Below are 21,268 nucleotides of genomic sequence, written 5' to 3'. Positions count from 1 at the left end.
TGTATATGACTTCTCTGGGGGTCTAATCACATTGGAGGCATTCTAGAACATTTGTAAATTTGCTTGCCTCCCAAACGAAATAGCTGTCCACATCCAAAGTTCTGTGATGTCACACCGGCAAAGTTCTACTCCAAAAAGATACCAAAAAAAATAAAACACCATTTACCCAATTACACAGTCAATAAAAAAACCTATGTATTTTAAATAAAGCTTTATCTATATATTTTCTTTTAAGTTGTTACTATTTCCCCATACACAGCAGGTCTCAGGGAAGAAGAGGGCTTGGCTTTGCCCCTTTACCCAATCAGGCTTTAACTGATGACACTGCTGAGGTTGGGTCCGTGACCCAGCTCTGTTCCATAGTGGCAGTAGGAAAGAGTGGGGTCATTGCCATAGGTATGCTCATAAGGAGACGCATCAAAAGTACTGGGAAGTAGAAAGTGGCAACCAAAGTTTTGAATTGTTCTTCATAATTTCAGGTTCCCATATCTTTTGACTTGATCCACTAATTGTTTTCGCTAAAGCAGATTTTTGTTACTGTAATTTTTATATCATAGGTCTTTTCCTATTATAGGTGGAGGTCACATGCATTACATTTATTGATGTGCTGGGATGTCATTCATTCCTAATCACTCCACAAAGAATTCTGCTAGCAGGTGAGCTTTGCAATGCATGTGTATTTTAGACTGCATTAGCAAAAGAGGGAGAAATGGCTCTGGACTATTTTGGATATCTCAACTATAGAGTCATTATTAAACCTTGATACAGTATTCTACCCCAGTTCCTTTTAGTCGGGCATACCACCCTCCACTTTTCAGTAACCACCAGGCTGTTTTTGGGTGGTTACTGAAGAGTTCGGTCACTATACAGAGGCTGCCACCCGACTACAGCTCCTTACTACCCAGTTTACAAAAATCCTAGGGAGAATACCGCTGATCTTCACAAACTGAATATGATACCTTCCTATTCGGTTTAGCAAGATTTAATTAAATAACACAAATCGAGCAATGCAGAGTTCCCTTAGCCCACATCATTGTTTTCGCTGCTCAGCATTAAAGCGGACCCACATGGAGAGAATATGTTAGCTGCCATTGTTGTTTGCCTGGTTAGTGTTCAAATCCTCTGCCTTTGGGGTTGCGTTCACATCCATGCAGTGCATGCAGTTATATCATCCCAGCAAGGCAAGTCTAGGTGGATGATGGCCAATCTTCTTCTGGAAGAAAAGAAGAAGGAAGATGGCAGCACCTTGCGATGAAACAGGGATAGGTGAGTAAATGCGGATTTAAAACACTTTATGGCATGTGTTACTTCGAGCAAGACACGTTGAAGCACTCCAAGGAACATTAACAAAAGACCTATGGTGCATAGTATCACAATGCATGGTACCCCATGTACAATGTCTTACAGTTTTAATAGAAATAAAATGCATGATTGTGTGCAGGCATGATTTTTTTGTGCATTTTATGCCGTAGGTAGCTCATTCAAATGAATATGTTGCCTTGCTTGTTTCAGATGTGGGACAGAAACCACCAAAGGATCAGCTTTACATCTAGGCAATTAGCATTCTATAGAATAAACTCAGCAAAGGCAGCTTCCATCATCTCCCAGTGACAGATCCTCTTTACAAAAGGGGATTCTAAAATGTAACTTTTAGAACATTTAATCTAAAACCGAATGGATAAGCACAACAAAAATAAAAATCTTGGCATCATACTAAGATCAATACAATGCATGCAACAAAAAAGGAGACCTCCAACTGTTTTCTGCGTCAGGCAAAGCATATCCGACACAAACAATCCCAAAGAAAAAAAGATCAATTACAATATCAGCACTGGAAGATTTTTTTTCGCTAATGAAAAGCAATTCTGCCAGGCTACTGAAGATAAGACATGCGCGAATCTGACCTTGTCTTTATTCACAGAGAATGATAAAGGTTGTAAGAGCAGCACAAACCAAGTCCAGAAAAGAAGGCAACTGTGTAAAAAAAACGGTGACACTGTACATAAAGGGGGTAAAGCTAAAGGTGGGGTATTAGGGAATATCAATAATTTGGTCACCTTGAACTGGTCAATATAAAACAGATTTCAACCAAAAGAATCAATAGGAATGTCGCCACTACTAGCTTGTCCCGCCCATTGAGATACAAAGCTATATAGCCATTAACTGTCTGCCACTCTTGCCTGCTGACTGATAAAAAGAACATTGGCTCCTGATGCTCAATCAATATTTGGGGTCAAAATCAATCAAGTTTTTCTAATCTAATCATGAAGAACATTCTATAACGTATGTCCATTTTATGAATGTACCTTGGGGTTTCATCTCAGTATTCTTGTAGAACGCACATCAATGTGACACATAGGTGACTACAGCCAAGCTGCAGACTATCAGCATGTAGACACTTAGCAGTACTTATCACCTACTCTCTGAAGTGACTGTTAAGAGCTTAGAAAGTAGCACAGATTGCCTAAAAGCTCTGAGCGTTCTGACTGTGCTTTCTAGTTACCATGTTTTTCACTTCTCCTAATTATGCTGCCGGCAGACTGACTGGAGGAAGCATCTGGTGGTAAAATCAGGAGCAAAGAACAGATGAGGTCTCTTTAAAGGGAACCCGTCATTAGAAATTATTTTATTCAGTTATAGGGATGGGGGGGTTCAGGGCTGAATTGGTTATTATTTATGTGAATCTGGCTGGGGCCAGTTATATAGTATTTAATAGTAAGCCTCTGCTGCACCGAAATCCAAAGCCCTGCTTGCTAGGCCTTCAGAACCCTCTCTTTATGTCCCTATACATTGATTTCTTTCAAAACAATTGTTCTACCTTAATTTTTAGGAGCCTGACAACTTTGCATGGGACAGGGCTCCTAGATGATGTAGTTTTGGGAGGACATCTACAATAGTAGGAACAGAGTTTCCAGCAGTTGCCTCAGCAAGAATTTTACAACCTTTGTGATGGTGTCAGGAAATAATAAAACCTATTTCTTGCAAAAGAATAGAATAAAAGAAAATATTCTGAAATATGAGGGAGGTTTTAAAACCAATTTACCAGAATTCTACCACGATTCAGAAGCTTCTACACCTAACTCATGCACAGAACATAATATGTAAATTGGCTCCAACCTTAGGCAAACCCCGACCACATCCTAGATTGCAATGAAGCAGCCTTACGGTGTTGGCATTGCACTTATTATTTTAAAAAATTATCTCTCCCGCTGTGCAAACTGCCCAACCACAGTTATTTGAAGAGCAACTGCTGCCTTAAGAATCTTCTGTATGTGTTGGCACTTCTTCCACTCTGGCACAAGCTGCATGGCATTTTCCAGGGTGGGTGACAACAGTGAACTATGACCTAAAAATGTATGCTGCAATGACCCATAAGAACAACTGAGAAAGCTTTGTCCATCTGGAGTAGGAGTTCCTGAATGAGGACCACCATGGCAGGACCACCAGATGATAATACCATGTTAAAGCTACTAATGAGATTTTAGTGATTCATATAAATTATAAATTGATTGGTATCAAATATTAGATCTCCATAACAGGACATTAAAGAAGCCTTCAATAGGGCAATGCAAGGTGTAACAGCTGAACACAGTGCATGAACCTGTAGCAACTAGAACTCAGTTTACTGTAGTCACAACAGACACAAAGATAACTTCTCATCAGATGTCACAGCGTGCATTTCCCTTGTTAAATAGGCCTAAACATGTTAGTGGAATGCTCAGTACGCCAAGATAGATTCCGCCCTTCTAAGAAGGAATATCAGAACATTACCATAAAACACAAAGCTCTTGTGCTAGCCAGGGATAATGGATTGGATCCACAATGAATTTGTTTATAAACCCGCAGAACACATTGCATGGATGGGTTGGATGTCAGCGTGAACAGCTGGCTCACATGAGAGGACACACTATCACATTTGTGTATAGAAATGTTTGTAATAGGAAAAATACTGGCATTTTCTACATCAACCAATCAAATGTCTGCAATAACTTCCTAAAGGGATGGACCACTCAGATTTTCCCATTTGAGTTTGTAGTATATGATTAGAAGGTTGGATATCTATATTCTATTTTTTGGTGACTCTTTTGGTGAGATTTTTGTGTTGAGTTCCCAAATCTTCACACCTGCTGTGAGCATTATTGGAGGCTCCCACTTTGTCCGTTAGACTATTTATCTAAAAGGAAGTTCCAAAATGCACAATGGTTGGTGGGAACAACCAAAAGTCCTTCAGGAGAGGACCAGGGTCAGGAATTATACCTTGGAGGTTGGAGTTCTAAGGTCATATAGTAAGCCAGGAGCTGACTTAGCCCACCAGCCTTCATCTTTAGATAAAATATCACATTTGAGAGTATTGGCCGGTCAATGACCAGCCAGCAAAGTTCCATAGTCCTATTTGATGGGTACTATGCAAGGAAAGAGCTGCACTATCTACATTTACCTGTCATATTTACCTCCAGTAGAGCCTAATCTTATGAGTCCATTTATTATTTAAAGATAGTTGGTGAAAGTTCTGAACATCTAGTACAGGGGTCGGCAAACTCCAGCCTTTACGTCAGATACGGCCTAGCCGGTAGTTTGTTCCGGGCCAAACGCCCCCTGGGATTTGTTCTTAAAAGGTTCCCTTCACTCTATGCACACTACATGGGGTTCCTGATTTGCTTTAGGGGAGTACATAGCCTTACAGAGATAGCTGATATCAATTAAACCAATTATAGTTGGCATTGGCGCAGAGCCCAAAGTGCCAGGGTAAATAGGAACAGGGATTTTGCTCTATATGAGCAAAGCACAAATTCATTTTATGGATAGAAAAAGGACTTCAACAACCAATCAGCCAATGATGAATTCAGGTGCAATTAAAATCAGGAGGTTGGATCAAAATGTGAATCTGAAGATGGGAAGATGTCTAAACTCAGAATGCTTTCAGGTGCTTTCAAGGAAAATGGCTTCCTTTGAACTGCTTCTGATTTGCTTTCATATGCTTGCACACTGAATTTCATGGAATGAAATAAACCAGGATGCAACTCTATAAGATCCAGATTAAAATTTTGTTCCAAAACCTCTGCAACTGCTTCACAAATGCGTGCCAGAAGCAAGAAAACATACACACAATATGACAACCTCTGACAACTAAATCTTTTCTTACAGTCCAGCATAGGACACTACTGAGCATAACTCATGCTAAGATAAAATGATCATCACATCTGTGCAATACCTATATATCTGTCAGCTTAAATGCTGTAAACACAGAACAATACTTATTGTTCAGCCATAAATACAGTGAGCTCCTTACTTGTTGTAGTGAGTTGACCACCCTGCATCTGCTGCACTATAATTTAAAAAGGTGTTATCTCCCTGGGTTTGTAGTCCAGCAGAGGAGAACTTAGAATATATGATAACTAGCTTGGGATTTCATAGCAGTAGCGGTAGGTTGGTCAGTGAGAAAATATGGGTAAATGTTTATAAATTTGCAGAAATGTAATTTTTTTTTCATTTTGCCCCACTATACACCTAATACTTCTGCACATTCATTGATAGGTAAGTTGATGTCTAACAGGCAATTGTGCTGCTGCCAGAGGAAGAATAACCAATATGCAGCAAACACTTCCCTAAATTGGTGCTTTTCCAGATTGCAGAATCTTGCTTACTGGAGAGGAAGCAGAACTAATGCACCATTGCACTGGTTAAAGCTGCGTACACACTTCCAATTTTTATCGTTGGTAAGCGAACGACGAACGATCCTGCACGATATCTGCGAACGATCGTATAGCACCGATCCTGTACATACAGATAACGACTGGATGGTCAACGATCGTCGTCCAATCCGATCCGCCGGTCCGGTCGTTCATTTCCAACGACTATCCTCATTCGTCTGCGTCGTTGGTTACTTTTTTTACGAACGATTTTTGGCCAAACGGCCGTTCGTCGTTCGTTTGTCGTTCATTTGCAACGATAAAAATTGGAAGTGTGTACGCAGCTTTAGCCATGAGAAGTGATGCCATATAAGATTTTTCTCGCCCGATAATCGGCATCGGCCAGATATCGGGCGAGAATCTGGCGTGTGTACAGTCGGCGTCGTTCATCGTCCATTGATCCAACCTGGCGGATCCACGAACAATGAACGACGAGCGATCCTAATGCAAGGGAAGGGGGAGAGCGCGCAGCAGGGTGCCGCTCCGTTGTTCTCCCCCTCCCCTCTCCATAGAGCAGAACAGTGCTGTATGTACAGCACCGTTCATGCATTGTGTAGTCCTTTGTCATTGGAAAGGATCGTGAAAGATCCTTTACAACGACAAAAATTGCACGTGTGTACCCAGCTTTAGTGAATCTGTTGCTGGTGAGTTTCCTGCTGTGGTAGGATTTTCACACAGCCTTCACTTTTATCTGCTTTTATCACCTGCCAAGCCACAGATAAGGGGTCAATAAAGGTGTACAGTTTCACATATTTTGCAAATCAAGCTGTTTTGACCTATTGGGCCATTCTTTTTATGTCAAAGGCTTCATATGCTAGGCAATGGATAATCTTCCACCTCCAGTGGCCAAATAAATATAGCCTTGGAGGCACAAGTAAAACAATGTACACTTGTAGTTTTTACAGCATTGGAATGAGATTATGTGAGCGCTGTAGACACAAACAGCACCTGGAGGCGCATACTATATAAATAAAGATATAAAAACCAGCTTACTTTTATTGGTGATTTACTAAATTTAATCTTCCTCTGGGTTGGAACTTCTTCTTCTTCTGGTAATCCCGGAATCTCAAAATATTCCATGTCTGGTTCATAAGACTTATTTTCATCACTGTCATCATCATCCCCAGCTTCTGTCTCCTCCCATTCTGTATTATACCGCGAACGAACTCTGTAAACATTATAGCTGGAATGATCGTACGACTGGACAGTAGACAAACTATTCAAGTCACTGGTTATACTTGTGCCAACGTCAAGGGACGCCGGAGCAGGGGAGGTTCGGCTAGCCATCTCATTTTTTTCAAAAGCTGTTGGCGACTCTGCTTTAGTCCTATCGAAAGAATTTGTGTAGTTTTCTGACAAATTGTTTTGTTGTATCCCATGATCACCTTTTTTCATGACGTGTCTATCGTCAGCGCCATCTGCAATGTCATTCTTGAGTGCTATGTGGTCGTTTGATGTACTGCAGCCAATGCTTTCTCTTTTTACCTCTTTAACTGAGATTTGATCATCTTCTCTTAACATTGCTCTGTTCATCGGATGAGTAATATCGCTGTCCGTGTCAGTTTCCCTTGTTGGAGACCAAGAATTTGCATCCTTCGATTGTCCATAGCTTTCAAAATTGGAAACTGAGGAAGTTGTGATGTTTAGCGGGTAATGTCCAGTTACTGAATAACCTTCATGGTTCTCATTTTTTTCCAAATTATTAGAACTTGGTGAATCATTGTTCTCAAACACTGCACTAAGTTGGCTCACAGTTGGTGAAAGGGCCTCGGTTCTTGAGCTGAGACTATCCAAAGAATCACTGCTCCCTCTGTTTGACTTATTTCCACGGCCTTCATCCATAAGTTCGCCAGACCTCTGCCTTTCACTCCTTGAAGAATAACGGCCGTGGTGTCCGGAGTCATTGGCATTGTGTTCGAACATCTTTCGAGTTTCTGTAAACTTGGAAAAGGAAGGTCCATCCAAAGTGTCAAAGCGGCTGATCCTTTCTGAAACAGTAGTCTTGAGCTTCATGTCCGTTACTTCCTTCTTTTCCAAAAGGTCTCTGGGCTTTGCTTTCCTTTGAGGGGATGATGTCCCTTTGGACTTTTTTGTCTGCACTCCATTATTTTCAGTTGGCTCCATGCCCATCTGCATGAATAAATTTTTGATCCTGTTGACATTGGACCCATATCGGCGTCCCCGGGTCTGCTGGGTTTGCACCACCTCACCATCCCCCTTTGGTTTTTCCTCTCCATCAGCTTTTGACTTGTCGAAGGTGCTCTTAAGTGCCTGAAACTCAGTCCTATAGGCATTCCTGTGGGGCGAGGCACTCCTTAGGGTCGAACGCTCGACTTGAGCTTCTGTTTTCATCATGTTCATTTCAGCAGGTGAGCGCAATGTACATGATGTCTAAAAAGGCAGTTTCCTCAAAGTTGTAAAGTCATCTTGACTTTTCTTGATGAATCTTTGAAGTATTGCTGTTGTTACATGTCTCTTGTTCTATACAACTTTCAAGTAAATCTTCGAGACAGGCTGTGCAGGAGACAAAAAAGAAAATCAGAGATGTTTATCAAGGTAGCTGTAGCGTCAGGCAGTAGATTTTCTAATTACGGCTTATTTATGGCTGTATGAGTTCTATAAAATATAAGCAAAACACACTAAAAAAAAATATTTCCTTCTTAAAGAAAAGTCTGAAGGCCAAAGCTTGCTACAACCATAAAAACAGGTCACCATGCCTTGGCCATAAACTATATATAATAAAGCTCAAAGTACCTATGGACACGTATTTGTGGAATGACTTTTCACACAGTAAAACAAGTAAACGTCAGATGTTCTCTATTGTTTTCCAATGAAAACTGAAACACAAAAGCAGTGTATAAGTTACATGGCTGAGAAGTTTACATTTCTTGTTAATAATTCAGAACCAAGCTGTAAAAATTTTCTGTTTCAAGTTGGAGACTGTTTTTAATTTCAGTTCATGTAAATGGCACAGAAGTGTAAAGATCAGCAAATTTGGAGGATAAAGCGAGAATAAGAAATAATCAATGGAAATTTATGTATGACAACCAAGCAACTGGCAGAATGAGAAAGATCAATGGTGGCCGTCATGTTTGCTCTAGGAAATCCTTTAAAGCGCTAAAGCATATCTAAAGCAGAAACTTTTTAATTCATATTTTGGATGTGGACAGGGTAGGACATCTGTCTAGTCCTGTCCAAATAATATAATTTTTTAAAATTCACATCACCAAAAAGAAATCACCAAATTTTGAGTCGTCACAGGAAGTGGAATATAAGAGAAATCTTTCAGTTGGGACATTTGTTCTGTCTCAAATAAATGTACTTTAAATAAATGACTTTCTGTTAGTTCTATAGGAAAGGAAGTAAAGTTATTCTTCCCATGGGACACATGTTGCAGATGAAAAAATACCAGACAACTGTTTTATTTATTTACCACTTGGTTGAAAAATAAAAAAATAAAAAGTTTTAGATTTGGATATACTTTAAGATCTGTGACATCTGTGCATTTCCTCACAACTTAGGTCTTGTAGGCAGACTAATTAAAACTGGTTTAATGCATAAAATGGGCATTAGCAGGTTAACAGGTCCACTTTGCACTTGGTGGAACTATGGAGGACATGATGGTTGCACTTGTCATATGGGGAACATAATACCAGCCCTTGTTTTATTTGTAACATGATGGCCACACCTGTTCTGTGGTGGGCCTGCTATCTGCACCTATTATGTGTTGGACATTACCGGGTTAATTTGCTATTGGAATTTAGGCCGTTCACTTAGCAAAGTGAAATATCACTTTTCAAAGTATATTTAACTTAGCTTTCTAAATAAAATGAAGTTCTGCTGACTTCAACCATCCAATCACGTGCAGGGAATATCCTGCATTTTGGATTTTCTTGCATGTGATTGGGCATTCTTTTCAAAGTGATTTTTCACCACATTTACTAAGCTAAGTGAATTATCCCTAGAAGAATAATTCACCTCGATCAGTGAGCAACCTAAATTCTTTTAAGTAATCAGCCCAAGTGTAGGCACTTTCTATGTGGAGGACAACAGGGGAGACATTATATTGGGTACTTATCATAAAAGGGACATGAAGGATGTACTTGTCATATGGGGTACATTATGGGTTTATGCTTTTTGTTGTATAGGGGGTGAAGGAAAAGGGTCACCAATCAGGTTCTTCATTTCCTACACTTACAGAACAATAACAGTAGAATTCTAACTAGTTACTATGAAGAACACTGCAAATTTAGGGCCATTTTAGACCCATGGTGAGCCACAACATTCTGCATTGCGCTCAATCATGATTCCAAGCTCTCCCGTTCAAGTGATTGGGAGAGATGGAACCATTTTTTGCATAAGGCTATAGGGGATCCTAAAGCAGTTCCCAAAAGTCTTTTTTGGCTGCTCAATATTACTTGAACATTTGCACCGTGGCCACAGCCATGTGCAAATCTGGTTACCTGTCATGCGGCTTGCTGCTTCTGGGTGCACAGCAGCAAAGGGAGCTGCCAGATGTGTTTTTCACCTCAGGCCTGAAACTTTCACACCTATGTCCTGTCACTCAGCTTTTTGGGTGTGACCATTTCAAGGGAAAAGTTAAACAATGTAAAGCGGCTTTCGCTATGGTGATACAAGGCCTCAAACCATCAATAGGAGTTGCTGCCTCTTTGAAGGTTGAAGCTTTTAATGAAGTCACATTTAGCTAAAGGGCTAAACCCGTCATAGAGGCGAGCTTCATCTTTCTCTCTCCCAGACTAACAATAAAACTATAGAACTTTCTTGTGCAGCAGTGAATTAACCCAAAGTACAGACATAATTAGCTGTTTACAGATGTATTTAGCACAGGATTAAAAGTGGAACCAAACCCACCGATTTAACATTTACCCAAGAGAAAACTCAGGTTAGAAATGTCCGATAAATGTTTTAAAATCTTTTATCAAACCTTTATTTACATTCTGTACATGTCAATGAAGGCCTGGGTGCCTATCGCTGTTAGCAAACTCATCACCGTGGCAACCACAGATGTAAACAGAGGCTAAGATGGCCAAGTCCTTGGCATATGGGGGGACAGAAGGGTTCAGTTTGTGAAAAAATAGTGAAAATTAGTTTGGGAATTTGTTTTTTATAATGTTGTATGTTTTAACAGCCTATCATGCCAGTAATCCTGTTTTTTGGGGGCAACACTGCAACAATTAGATCACCGTAAAACAAGGAAAATGCTGGCTTGCCAACAAGGAAGTAATGGGTGGATCACTAGTGCGTCATGGCCAATTTTTAGAAACCATAATAGCAAATGTTTCAATTGTTTTTTTGTGTTACCACTTGGGAGATTCACCTTCTCCATTTGTGGTGGGAAATCCAACATTGTCACACGAACAGGAAGTCAGGGGAAATCTCCTGTTCTAATCAGCTTGAAGAGATCTGTTCTTACATTCTGCTGTTTCTGTGGGACAGAAAGTAGAAAGAAAATCTCTACAATCATCAATAGCAAAAAAAAAAAAAAATCTAAAAAAACAAAAGGTTTTATCTATTTGTATAGTAGATGTTCAAGTGTACCTGTCTACAGGTGTTCAGTGTGAATTTTAGGCAATATGACAAAAGTCATATTTGCCATATGCTCTCCAAAATAACTGATGGGTCCTCTGCATTCATTTTGTACAACTCAAATTTCAGTAGAATTCATTCTTTTTACCGGTAGTTGCTGTGAAACTTTGAACATCTAGAATCTTGTTCCTGGTTCAGGTTTTTTTTAATGCAACCCACTGCATTTGCATTTCCCTAGCCGCTCTCTCCGCTCCTCCAATGACCTACTACTGACTTCCTCAATCATAACCTCATCACACGCAGGACTACAAGACTTTTCTAGGGCTACCCTGACTCTCTGGAATGGTCTTCCTCGTCCTATTCAGCTTGCTCCTACTTTCTGCTCATTTAAAAGAGCTCTCAAAACTATTTTTTCAAACTTGCCTACCCGTCTTCTTCTGTCTTTTGGAACCGTCACTACCTCCGACTATTCTATATCTCCCCTCCTATTGTGTGTTAATTCCCCCACCTACTAGATTGTAAGCTCTTCAGGGCAGGGTTCTCTCCTCCTTTGTCACTGTCACTGTATTCGTCTGTCATTTGCAACCCCTATTTAATGTACAGCACTGCGTAATATGTTGGCGCTATATAAATCCTGTTTAATAATAAAAGTTTAATAATTTGCTTGCTTTCTTTTGGCTTAGCTTGCATTATTCTTTAACATGCATTGGCTGACATGATAAAAGCAGAAAACATACTCATATTGTGTTTACTTCCCCACCTCCTAGAATGTAAGCTCTTTGGGACAAGGTCCTCCCCTCCTTCTGTGCCACTGTCTGTATCTATCTGTCTTTTGCAATATCATTTTAATGTACAGCGCTGTGTAATATGTTGACGCAATATAAATCATGTTTAATAAATAATATTTATTAATAACATATTGGGTATAAACTTTTACGGCCATCTAGACACAAAACAAGCACCAATCAACATGTGGCTCTATCTATGAGCCCTAATGTGCCCACAGTCCCAGGCATTTCCAAAAATACAACCAACATCCCGTTAAAAAAAGGGCAAACAAAAATCACATACCAACGCTATGTTGGCCCTGTGACAGCTGGATGGTTTATTGGTTCCGTTGTGGCCAAAGCTGGAGTCAGCCTAAGAGGATTTTCAACAAAATCTGGAAAAATCTCCTGCAAACAATTTCTGATAAGTCTGCGTGATGGTGTGACCCACCAAATGTAACACTGAATGACTCTGGAATGTTTGTTAGGACCCAATGAAGCAGATTTGTTTTGGAAATAAGCAGAAGGCCAGATTTGATCACATCAGGAGCTAGCCTGCCTAAAAGAAATTAAACCATCCACATGACATTTTCCAGGTTTTTGCATGTGAAGCCGCCATCCTGCATGGCTCCATAATGGTGGCAACTGGTCAAAAACTGCTGAAGCCTATGCCTCAAATTCCTGCATATTTTAGTACCACCAGTGCAGGCTAAGCACTTCAGGCCCCGCAGCGTGAAACTACATAGCAGTTAGAATAGGCAAACTGCACCATGGGCAACAAGATTTTTTTGGCTCCGGTGCAAGTCCTCGGGCAACAATTTCATGGCTGTTATGCCGGTTTTTGCAAACTGTGCTGCAAACCATTCCAACAGTTCGCAATTGGAGAGGCTGGGACCATAGAAAAGCCTTTTGCAGACCACGGAAGCTCATTGTGGGTCTGAAAATACTGTAAATGTCACTATAGAGATGGCATATGTGTATGATGAGTAGCTCCTTGTGAAATGGGTCTACTGCAAGAAAAATGTTTTTCCCAACGTTATTTGCTACCTAAAAAAGTATACAGCTATTGCATTTACAGGGTTGGACTTTTGTGCTGTTGGAAATACAGATGTAGCTAAAAAAAGAAAAACAAGTTTAACGTCCCCTGTGAAAAAGATAGCACACACCAGTCATTTGAAGGCTTGTTCTGGGTAAAATCCACTATACAAAATAGTCCAAAACCACACACTGTAGATCTGTATTCCATCAAGTTTTATGATTCATGAGTAAATAATAGAAGTCACAGAAGAGCAACATTGACGCCTTTTGCCCCAAGGGGGTCTTAATCATCAGATTTATCCATAATTAGGCCCTAATAGGAGGCAAAAAGTGTCAAGGTTGCTCCTCTGTGGTTTGTCTTTCTTCACTTGTGAACAATGAAACTTGGATGGAATATGAATCTACAATGTTTTTGTGACATTTTGTGTATATATATATATATGCTGTTGTACCCAATGGGATTTTTGCAATGTTAATGTACCACCAGCATATTGTCAGGACCAGTAAAATTTCCAAAAGCAGTTCTACAGCCGATATAACCGCCAAAATCCCTGGAGTAAGGAGAGTCCAAATCCGGCAGCTTGTGCTGGCTGTATACTTGTAACTGATTGCAATTAAAGTTTGGAACCAAATATTTCTGTGTAAGACTCTTCAGCAGAGCTTTTCCCCCCAGGGCCCAGACAAAGTCCCAATAGCTATCTGTATGAGAATCCTTGTGGTCAGGGCCCTATAGTTTGACATATACAGATACTGAATCCCGTCTGGTGCCACCATACACCCAAAAATTCTACAGGTAGGTCAATTATTTCCTTTTACAAGTTTACAAAGGTGCAAACCAACTTTCATCCCTTCCCTAAGGCATGAACTAGAATGCTTAGTGGAGTCTTCAAAAAGGCACATTTGGATGATACTTGCACTCAACCACCTTCCAAACTTTTGGCACCTCAATGTAATACTCAACCTAAACATAAAAAATGCATAATTCATTTACATCACTATTGATTGTTTTACCTGCCAAAAGATTTCACAACCATCTATATGATTTAGGCTATGTACGCACGTGCAATGGTTCTTGTTCGATAATCGGCTCAGGGAGAACAACCAACCTGGCAGATTCACGGACGACGAATGATTGTAATACAAGTGAAGGGGATAGAGCGCAGTGGGGTGCCACTCTGTTGTTTTTCCCCCTCCCCTCTCTATAGAGCAGAATGGTGCTGTATGTACACCAATCTGTTTTGCATCGTTGGAAAAGATCGTGAAAGATCCTTTCCAACAACAATTATTGCATATGTATTCCAGGAAGGTCAAACTATTGCTTCCGAGTTCACCTTCATTATCACAGGACATGAGTTGAGTTTTCTCTATTGATGTTTACCAATCAGAATTCCAAACATTAGTCTCTGGTCTACTGCTGATTTCCCTTTAGGTCCACTTTAGATTCAATTTATTTTATCAGATTAGAAATTCAAAGTAGAAATCAGCCCATGTGCACTAGCCCTTTGGAATATCTTTCACTTAGTTTTACAAGATTTCAAGTAAAATCTGAACAGACAGGAGCATATCCTACCACCCCAGAATACTCTGCTGTCCTAGGCGACAGCCTGACCCTTCCACAAAACCATGACTGATTAGCCTATTCTACACAATCCTGTAACTCCATGTCTTCCATTGTTTGTGTTCAAAGACTATAGAATTGTGAAACTCAACCCCACAATCAATAATTCTGAAGAGCCAGCAATGAGAAAGAAAAAGAAATACATGTTTAATGCTGAAGCGATATTACACCACGATGGAGCTGGGGCTCCTATGCCCAGGAGGATGGCTAATTTAATGAAGCAACTAAAATGCAGACATGATCAGTTCCCATCCAGAAACTCCTCTGCGCGCTACTCCTACACTGCATGGAGCACAGAGTTCCCAGCACCATGCGCCACCAATAATCTTTTTCCTTCACCTGGAGATAGATAAATGATAACCGACTCAGTGACACTGCTGCTGGGAGGCGACTGAGCAAAGGAAGAGAAGGATTTACTAGAGGAGAAATGGTTAACAACTGGCAATCGCCAACCATCTAATGGAAGAGATGCTCACCTCTAGCAATAACACTGCATGATATATAGAACTTGATATTGTAATATTATTTGTATATACACTGCTTCAGCGTCAGTGAAGATTATGAATTCATGTGTGGTGTATGTATTATTACACACACACACATATATATATATACATATATATAGAGAGAGAGCGAGAGATAGAGAGGAAGAAGGAAAATGATGTGTATATATACAGTATGTATGCATGCACCATACATATATGAATAAATGTACAGAGAGGGTGAGAGAGAGATACACACATATTATAGTGAGCATGCGTTTATATACAGCATGTGTGTATGGTTACATATTTGTGTATCTATATATATATAATGCACACATGCTGCATCTATTTGGATATTTACAGATAGATATATTAAAGAGAGGCTGAAGGAGTCTGAGATATATATTTATATACACAGTATGTATGCATTATGTATTTATATATTTATATATATATATATATTGTAAACATCTAATTAGATGCAAGCATGTGTGCAATATATATATATATATATATATATATATATATATATATATATATTGTTTTTTTTTATGGCATACATACTGTGTAAATAAATAAATATCTTAGCCTCTCTTTAATATATCTATCTGTACATATCTGATTAGATGCAGCATGTGTGCATGATAGATAGATAGATAGATAGATAGATAGATAGATAGATAGATAGATAGATAGATAGATAGATAAATTTTCTACAATAAAAAATATATAACTACCCATACATACAAAAACACAAAATATCTGCAGCTCTATTTATAAACACATAAATATATTTCGTATACATTCGTGTATAAGGATGCATAATAGACAGACATTGTAGCAAAGCATGCAGCAAACATGGAAAGATTGTTACATAAATCTGAGATTGCAGACATGCTCTCCTTCCAGCACACACAGGGCTCAGCCAGCCCCTTACTGTACCAGCAGCAGCAGGCATTGCCTATACAGTATGCAGCAATACTCAGACAAGGCTCCTGTGCAGCCCAGCAGACATGTTCATTGACAGGTACACAGGCTGCCATGCACCTGGCACTGACAGCCCACCATGCTGTACAACGTCCCCCTCCATTGATGTGCCATCTGCAGACACTCAGCAGCCTGACAACTGGAACAAAAGCCTGCCCATGCCTTTTGTTTTGGTGTAAAACGTGATTGCAGAAGGCAAAGGGGAGCCAGGAAGGGTACCAGATCCCTGCAGAGGGTCATCTAGATGCCAACCTCAAGCTGGGGAATTGGCACCTTCAGATGTGTTTTAAGCATAGGGGCTGCTAGGCTGCGCTGGCATGGGGCTTACCTTGCAGTGCTGGGCTCTGCACGTTGCTGGAGTGCTGGATGTGTGTGCAATGTGTGTGCAGAGTGTGTGTATGGCTGCTGCCTCCTCCTCCTTGTCCTCCTCCTCATGAGTCACTGCTGCAGATACACTTCCCCATCACCATCCCCATCTCTGTGCTGCTGCTGGCACCTCCTGTGTATGTCATGCACAGCTGGGTTCTGATAGAAGGAGACCCCCCTGCAAGCTGGCACTACAATGCCACTGATGGTACCTAGTGCCCTTGTGCAGAGCTTGGGCCAGACCATTCCCTCCACTGCAGGGGGTGGACCCTTCCACTGCACACTTACTGTATGGCTGAGCTGCTGTGCTGCACACATGTCTTGAATCAAAAATGAATTGTGTTCTGCTTTTCAGCACCCATATGTTATAGTTTAGCAGTTGGGGCTGTGAATTATCTCATTATAACAGACTTGGGACTAAAGAAAGGGGGGTGGATTTGCCACTGTTGCCAACTGTTCCTGAATAATAGGGACACAGAAAGGTTTTCCTAGCACTATTGAAGGACAACATGACATGTAATGGCTTGTTTAAGATGTACACCCTCAATATGGCATTTGATTTGCTGAAATGATGTATATAATAAACAATTGTCCTATTTTCACCTGTACTGATGATTTTAGCACAAGCTAAAAGATTGCACATGGAGGTGGTGGGTAAATGGTTAGCATTTCTGCCTTGTGGTGCTGGGGTCCAAGGACACTGGCTGCGTGAATGTAATGTATGTTTTCCTGTTCTTCTTTTAAAAACAACCCGAGTGACAACGCAGGGGAGCATTTGGTAGACAGAGAGCGAGTGTTGTCACCCTAGGGTGAGCCTAAACAAGTGATGCTATTGCCAAATGAAAAAAAATCCTGCAGAACATCAGAATCTTTAATACTCATTGTATGTCAAATGTCGCCCATTGTACGTAAACCCTGAATAGGATTGAATTTGTTAATTGCTTTGTTATCATCATTAATTGTTTAAAACATTTTTTTATGTTTTAATGCTCAATTTATATTCATCTTTCAGTGTTTTATTTTTGTAATTATTTTTAGCTTATCAGGTCCGTTGATTTCCAGCCACCTCTTGGCAATCATTACCTACATGCACTGCAGCATTAGCTGCATGCTATTTTTCAAGGTGGGGACAACAGTGGCCAGTACCTGTATATTGTGTGCGGATATGGCCATTTGTAGTCACTTTTGGTTTACAACACAATTGGTAGACAGGGACTGAGCAAGAAGAAGGTCAACAGCAAAAAAGGATGGTCAGATTTAATTCTTTTGCAATGTGTAGATAAAATTAAAAAATGATTAAAACAAATTTAAAATATTGAAAATCATGTCAGAAAACACATTGGGGCTCTTTGAAGTCTTGCAGAACTGTGCAGGTGGCATCTCCCAGGTGGCAGGGAAAGGCAAAATGCACTGCAGGTAAACAGATTTGCACACAGCTGTGACGCAAATCTTCAAAGATCAAATTCAGTGCTACAAAGCAGCATGGAAACTGCACTGCATTCTGCCACTTATTCCTAAAAGTATTCCCAACCTCTCCTATTCACTTGAATGGAAGAGGTTAGGACTGCAGCTGAGCCTGCAGCAGAACTCTGCCCTTATGAGAGTTCATTGATTGTATAACAATTAGTAATGTTTTTATTTTTATTTTTTAATTTTCTTTTCTGCTGATTTGGTTATTTGGGATTTCAGTGACTTTGTTTACATATATTTTATGGAGAATATCTCATACTTACTGTTTCACTGACAAAACAGGAAATGGTGAAAAATCTAGAGCTGCACTTTCATAGGACAGAATGATAGCCATATATAATATACTATAATATTATTAGATCTCCGCTGAATCTTTTTGTGTTATACATTCTACAAATGAACAATAAATCATTACTCACCAACTAGGCAAAAGCTAAATAATGGTATAAAATGAACCAATACATATTGGAATGTTCTTTTCTTGCTGACAAATCCCCTTCAATCCCCTGAACAATAAGTCACTGTATTACGATTGTATTTTTATACAGAACACGGAGTGCAGAGATGCAGCATCACAATATGTAGCAGTTGTGACCTTCAGCTCTGTGATATAATAAAGAAATGGCTGTATATTAGGGAGATTTCTATTGGCTGAGTATGGAAAGCCTTACAATACTTTCACAAATACTTTCATCAATAAGTATCAGAGATCTCTTCTACAATCACTGAGCCATCACCAACAAACGGCACATTGTAGATAAGGATTGCGTGTCGGCTATCATGTGACAGATGTGTGATTAGCATGTTACATGTGAAGTGTATAATCTAGGCATTATATGTCATGGGAAGGATTCCAGATTTGGAATGTTTGCAGAAAATTGACTCAAGCTTTGCATTATACCCAGGGGCGTGCAGCTTTTAAAATAGACTTTTTTGCAACGTTACAAATCTACATGAATAGATTCCTGATGTGTCACTAGATATGGTAATAATATTAATATATTTGGGAAAAGAAAGAAAGAAAGAAAGAAAGAAAGAAAGAAAGAAAGAAAGAAAGAGAAAGAGAGAGAGAGAGAGAGAGAGAGAAAGAAAGAAAGAAGAGAGAGAGAGAAAGAAAGAAAGAAAGAAAGAAAGAAAGAAAGAAAGAAAGAAAGAAAGAAAGAAAGAAAGAAAGAAAGAAAGAAAGGGGAAACAATAAAGAAGTGAAGGAATGGAAGGAAAAGAATAAAGAAAGAACACTGTTGGACACACTTGGACTAAATATTTAGGGCCTTTTTTGTAACATCATCTGCATGAATAGATTCCTGATGTGTCACAAGATATTGTAATAATAATAAAAGGAAAGAAAGAAAGAAAGGTGCCATCATTTTATAACTTAAAGCTGTGCATAGCATGGGGGTTCCTCTTTAGTGTTGAAACCAGACCCATGTGCAGGCATAGAGTCTGAGTGTCCAGGAAAAGGGGAACAGTGAGCGTGTGCCCCCTTCCTTCTGTTCCTGCTATGCCCCTTCAAAGCCTTATCCCAACAACCTGTCCCCCAAATGGTTGTTGGGGGTCTAACTCTAGGCAAATACTGACTACTGACCTTCAGAGGTGGCAGTGGGGCTTCTTGCATCTTCCTAATTTACTTGCACATTTTGTAGTGTGGCCCCAGCTGCTCCATTGTCTTCCAATCCAAGTGCTCTTTCGGCGACTTTCGAAAAGTCATTATTTGCATATGCTCATGTGGGAAGGCGTGTCTTATACCTATCTACACAGCACTGGCTATCTATAATTTCAGTTTTGCTGTGAGTGTGCATTTATTTATTTTTAATACATCACAATGATCTGTATGTGTAATGTCTGCTTACTGGGTTACTAGAGGAGATTTCATGCTCGATATGATCCACAGCTAGGTTTGATATTGATGCCATTTGCCAGGTTCACCGCAGGCTATATGAGCTCACTTCTAGAGTTCGCTGTCTCCCCGAATCAGCATTCACCCGGCTCTGCGCCTTCAAGCAATTCCTGAAAAAACATTTTATTTACACCAAACTGTTTCCCATTCTTAATAATCTGCAGACTGTTCTGTCAGGAATACGGCAAGAGGCCGGGCAGTTCTGCACACAGGACTAGAGCTTCTTATAGGGGTGGAATAACTGAGGATGGAAGCCTTTTTATACTTGATTGATTATTGATCCTCTAGAATGAACTAGCACTACAGATGGCGCTGTTCTGTTCTATAGAGAATGAGCAGAAGGAACCCCATTGCGTCCTCTCTACTAGAAAACAACAGGGGAAAGGGGTGGGGGGTCATTCCTGCTGGTTATTTGGTGATCCAGCACAGTGTATCACTATATGGTTTTGAAGGACCGCTAGACAGATGGTAAGGAACAATCGCCTATGGTGATTTCTAATCTAAGTTCCCTTTAGCTGTGTGGATGAACCAAATGACATTGCAAATCAGGACGAATGCAGCGAGTATTTAAATTATGGAAAAGGGAAAAGTTTGAGGAATAAGTGTACAATGCAATGGGGCCTGATTTAAAAAAGCTCTCCAAGGCTGGAGAAGATACCCCTTTATCAGTGAACCTGGGTAATCCAGCAAGCCTGGAATGGATTTCTTAAAGGTCATTTGCTATTTTTTAGCAAACGTTTTCAATCCTGGACCAGGTCCATTTTAGGTTTGCTGGATCACCCAGGTTCACTGATGAAGGTGTATCTTCTCCAGTCTTGGAGAGCTTTAATAAATCAGACTCATTATCCCTCCTAACTGCAGCTGTGATAGTGTCATATTGCATGTTGGTGTGTGCTGGGGGCAGTGCAGGTTATATAAAGTTTATACAGATTTCATGAAACAAGGTAAAACTCTTACGGCAAGAATTTCAGAACTTTATTAGTCTTAAAGTCCTTTGTAAACCTCATTTTTAGACTGTTTATATAGCAGTGAAAGTGTTTTTTATCATTCTCTGGTGGCGAATCAATCACTGTTATTTAAAACACATGTACAATTCACCTGCAGGGAACATTTACTGAAAATCATATTCATTGCTGTATAATTTTTTTTTAAATCCCCTATTAAATGTACAGCGCTGCATAATATGTTGGCGCTATATAAATCCTGTTTACTGATAAAGAAATAAATTAAATACAATTACAATTCATGAAAATGTAAATACAATTCATGCTCCGTTCAGATTGTCTTCATTTGTAGCCACATTATTATGCTGTAGGGAGCTAAGACTACAAATGTAACACCCCCATCTATGTTACACAATGCAGGGAATCATGGGACATGGAGTTTCTTGTATGTGGGAAGCG

At 39.9% G+C, this 21,268-nt stretch overlaps 1 protein-coding gene across 5 annotated transcripts in view; it reads right to left on the bottom strand.

The window, feature by feature from the left end:
• Positions 1–16,651, bottom strand: part of PPP1R9A (protein phosphatase 1 regulatory subunit 9A) — a 130,588-nt gene extending 113,937 nt beyond the window's left edge. For 2 of the 5 annotated variants that reach the window (XM_072412890.1, XM_072412892.1), the window contains exons 1-2: positions 16,461–16,651; positions 6,684–8,204 (exon numbers count right to left, since the gene is read on the bottom strand). In XM_072412890.1, the coding sequence (XP_072268991.1) occupies positions 6,684–8,051 (1,368 nt within the window). In that variant the 5' untranslated portion in view covers positions 8,052–8,204; positions 16,461–16,651. Of the gene's footprint in view, positions 1–6,683; positions 8,205–11,028; positions 11,135–16,460 lie in introns of those variants that run through there. The other 3 variants (XM_072412894.1, XM_072412893.1, XM_072412891.1) reach the window with 3 other exon arrangements.
• Between the last annotated feature and the right edge of the window lie 4,617 nt (positions 16,652–21,268).

The sequence above is a fragment of the Pyxicephalus adspersus genome, chromosome 5, assembly GCF_032062135.1.
Source record: "Pyxicephalus adspersus chromosome 5, UCB_Pads_2.0, whole genome shotgun sequence".
Taxonomy (NCBI): Eukaryota; Metazoa; Chordata; class Amphibia; order Anura; family Pyxicephalidae; genus Pyxicephalus; species Pyxicephalus adspersus.
Note: the sequence above shows the minus strand (reverse complement) of the source record. Positions and strands in the feature narration are given on the sequence as shown.